General features: G+C 52.8%; 1 protein-coding gene across 1 annotated transcript in view; it reads left to right on the forward strand.

The window, feature by feature from the left end:
- Positions 1 to 2290: 2290 nt before the first annotated feature.
- Positions 2291 to 2973, forward strand: part of VOLCADRAFT_87104 (uncharacterized protein) — a gene marked incomplete at both ends in the record, with an annotated part of 7496 nt that continues 6813 nt past the window's right edge. Inside the window, one exon of the mRNA XM_002946735.1 lies at positions 2291 to 2777. Within this exon, the coding sequence (XP_002946781.1) occupies positions 2291 to 2777 (487 nt within the window). The remainder of the gene's footprint in view (positions 2778 to 2973) is intronic.

Below are 2973 nucleotides of genomic sequence, written 5' to 3' on the forward strand. Positions count from 1 at the left end.
TATTCCGAATCTGTAAGGCGCTGGGGGCCCTCCGCTCCCCCCAGAACCACCCCGGACCCCCCCCGATGAGTTACAGTTCAGCTCGTACAAACGCCGGGGTTTGGGAAATGTTGCAACACGCGCACACCACAATCTCTCCATAGAGGTGTCTCTTGCACGCCAGGAAGTGGCGCGCACTTAGACGCTTTGACAGGAAGCCCGATTGCACGGGCGACCGCTGTTTCCAAGGGCTTGCAGAGCCCAAGCAAACACTGACCAGTCAACCCCTACTCAAGCACTGATCGATTAGAGCTCGTTCGCCGCCGTTCGTTTTGCATCACGTTGAAAGATAACACTACACGGCTTTCCAGGTTGCAAAAGTAATGATGCATAGCAGCAATTAACCGGAACCGCCTAACGCGATTGTCTCCATATGATGAACGTTGACGTTTGGCCCGCTCGCTGTTGCTGGGAGTGGCGTCATTGTCGTCGGCTGGCTGCAGCATTGCGTCCTACGACCTCTACACCGTCTTCATCAATGGCGCTAATGGCTTCAGTGAAGTTGAATTTCTGCTTTAATGGCCGGCCACGCTTTGGGAACTTCGGATCCGAATATTTTGCAGCGTTTGGTCCGGTCAGAAACAGTCCTATTCCTCGTTGACTCGCAGGTGTGACCTTGCTGACATTATCCATGGCATTAAAGTACTATGATATGGTTAACATGTATGTCTCCTGTAAGATTCTAGCGGCTTTGACATGGACAGCCCATTTTTGGCTGGAGGAATGAACTTGTAACGGTCGGAACATTATTTATTCCTAATTTTCAGGACCACGGACAGTTTTTTATTCCGAATTCGGAATATATATGCAAAAAAAAATCGCTGGCAGCAGCGGATGACCGATGGGGGCCACATGAAATGGTGGTAGGATTCCTGTCCAAGGCGAAAACGGCGGCACATTAATGGACGGTTGCCCTCATCCTTATTTTTCTCAGGCCGCCGTAAAGTATGGTTAGGAACTAGACGGATATGTTGAGGTCAAGCGTGTGTAACAAAAACTCCGTATTAAAACACAGGCCCCTTTATTCATTCCCGGCGCGTCATCCGCCCGGAGAGTTGTCTTAACGAGTTGCCTAAAAGGGCTCCATGTTGTAGAGTTAACGTAAGAAGACAGGAATCTCTTGAGGAAAGCGCCGAACCACAATAAGCCTAATAAGCTGTTCTGTTAAGTGCCCTGCCCGCGCCGCTACTTGCTTATTAGGAAGACTTTAACAATCTGTAGCAGCGGGCCGCCACAAATTTCAGTTAGCATGAACAGAAAGATAAATATATTATAAGCACTGTGCGTTTTTATCGGCGATTAGGGAAATGGGATGAACATTATGGCCTAAAGAAGCTGCGCTACAGCAATCGATAAAATCGCTACCGGTTTGCGATATTGCCGTGCACCTCGGAGGAAAACTATTTAAGGCGCGAGAAGGAGATACAAAGTGCAACACTATGGGCGCGGTTTGCATTAATAGCAAAGCTCTTGCCTCAAGGTAAAATTATTGTCCAGTCCCCAGTCCTCGGCAGCTGGCACGTTTGTCCCTCATCGGTCGCTTGGAGCATATCTCTGCAGTGTTCTGGCTGGGGCCGCAATCCGCACTTTTTCAGATTTATAAATTAGCTTGCTGCCTTTTCGGACTCCAAGCGCGGTACACAGGCAGGTCAGTTTCACCTGCTAATAGATAAACCTGGCAGCTACCCGACACGTGCTAACTGGGTTGATTTTTCTGTCTGCTGCTTGCGTGCAGTCTTGCTGGCTCACATCTGGGTGCTGATTCTATTGCCTACCGCTGGTAGATAACGGGTAGATACTATACTACACGCAGTAGTTCAGTACTGTTGATTAAACGAAACAGGATCTGCGATAACAACACAACTGCAGCCGCTCTCGACTGGCTTAGTCGGTCGCGGCGCAGTACCTCCCTGCATCGGCAGTCGGTATAGGTGTGCACCCGCACGACATACAGCCGCGCGATTGCCGCGTGTGACGGGGCCTCCCCCGCCCTCCTCCTCCTCCTCCTCTTCCGCCTCTTCCTCCTCCGCCCTCCTCCTTCCCCGCCTCCTCCTCCTCCGCCCTCCTCCTTCCCCGCCTCCTCCTCCCCAGCCTCCTCCTCCCCAGCCTCCTCCTCCCCAGCCTCCTCCTCCCCAGCCTCCTCCTCCCCAGCCTCCTCCTCCCCAGCCTCCTCCTCCTCCCCAGCCTCCTCCTCCCCAGCCTCCTCCTCCTCCCCAGCCTCCTCCTCCTCCCCAGCCTCCTCCTCCCCTTAATGTCGCGGCTAGCGCCGATGTCGCTGCTGACGTCGCCCCTGCTGCTACTGCTGCTACTGCTGTTGGCCGCCGCCGACGGCGCTGCGGCATCCCTTCCCTGTCAGTCTACGATTATGCGTTTCGTCAATGGGACAATGCTTGACACGGCGATGGTTCAGGTGCCTCTCATCTCGCCTAATGGTGACGGGCTCAACTTCTCAGTACTGGCCATTGGTTGGGATATTGCAATTATGGTGCCTACGGGACTTGATTTTGTACGAGCCGAGTTCCGGTGGTTCTTAGAGTCGGAGTTCAACGACCGCTTTGCGATAACTGGTGGCTGCACCATCCCCGATTGGAACATGATGGTAGAAAACCAGGAGACGTACACCACCCGCTTTAACATGGACAGCCATTCTATTTCTTACTTTGAATTGAGTACCGGGCTTTGGTATAAATTATACAACGCGCTTCCTTCTTGTGTGCCGGTTCCTCTATATTTGTTCGGTGCGTTTTATAAAGCAAATTCTAGTTATTACCCTCTTGATATTAGTTCCCCCAGCTGGATGGCTACACATTGGGTGACAGCAGGCGATCCGAACGACCCCATCTGCCCTAACTCGCCGACAAGCTGGGGGTATACTAAGGTGGAGTTTCTCTGGTGCGACTGCTCTCCGCCCCCCAGTCCACCCTCGCCACGCCC

Source organism: Volvox carteri, assembly GCF_000143455.1.
Source record: "Volvox carteri f. nagariensis unplaced genomic scaffold VOLCAscaffold_4, whole genome shotgun sequence".
In the NCBI taxonomy this organism is placed as follows: Eukaryota; Viridiplantae; Chlorophyta; class Chlorophyceae; order Chlamydomonadales; family Volvocaceae; genus Volvox; species Volvox carteri.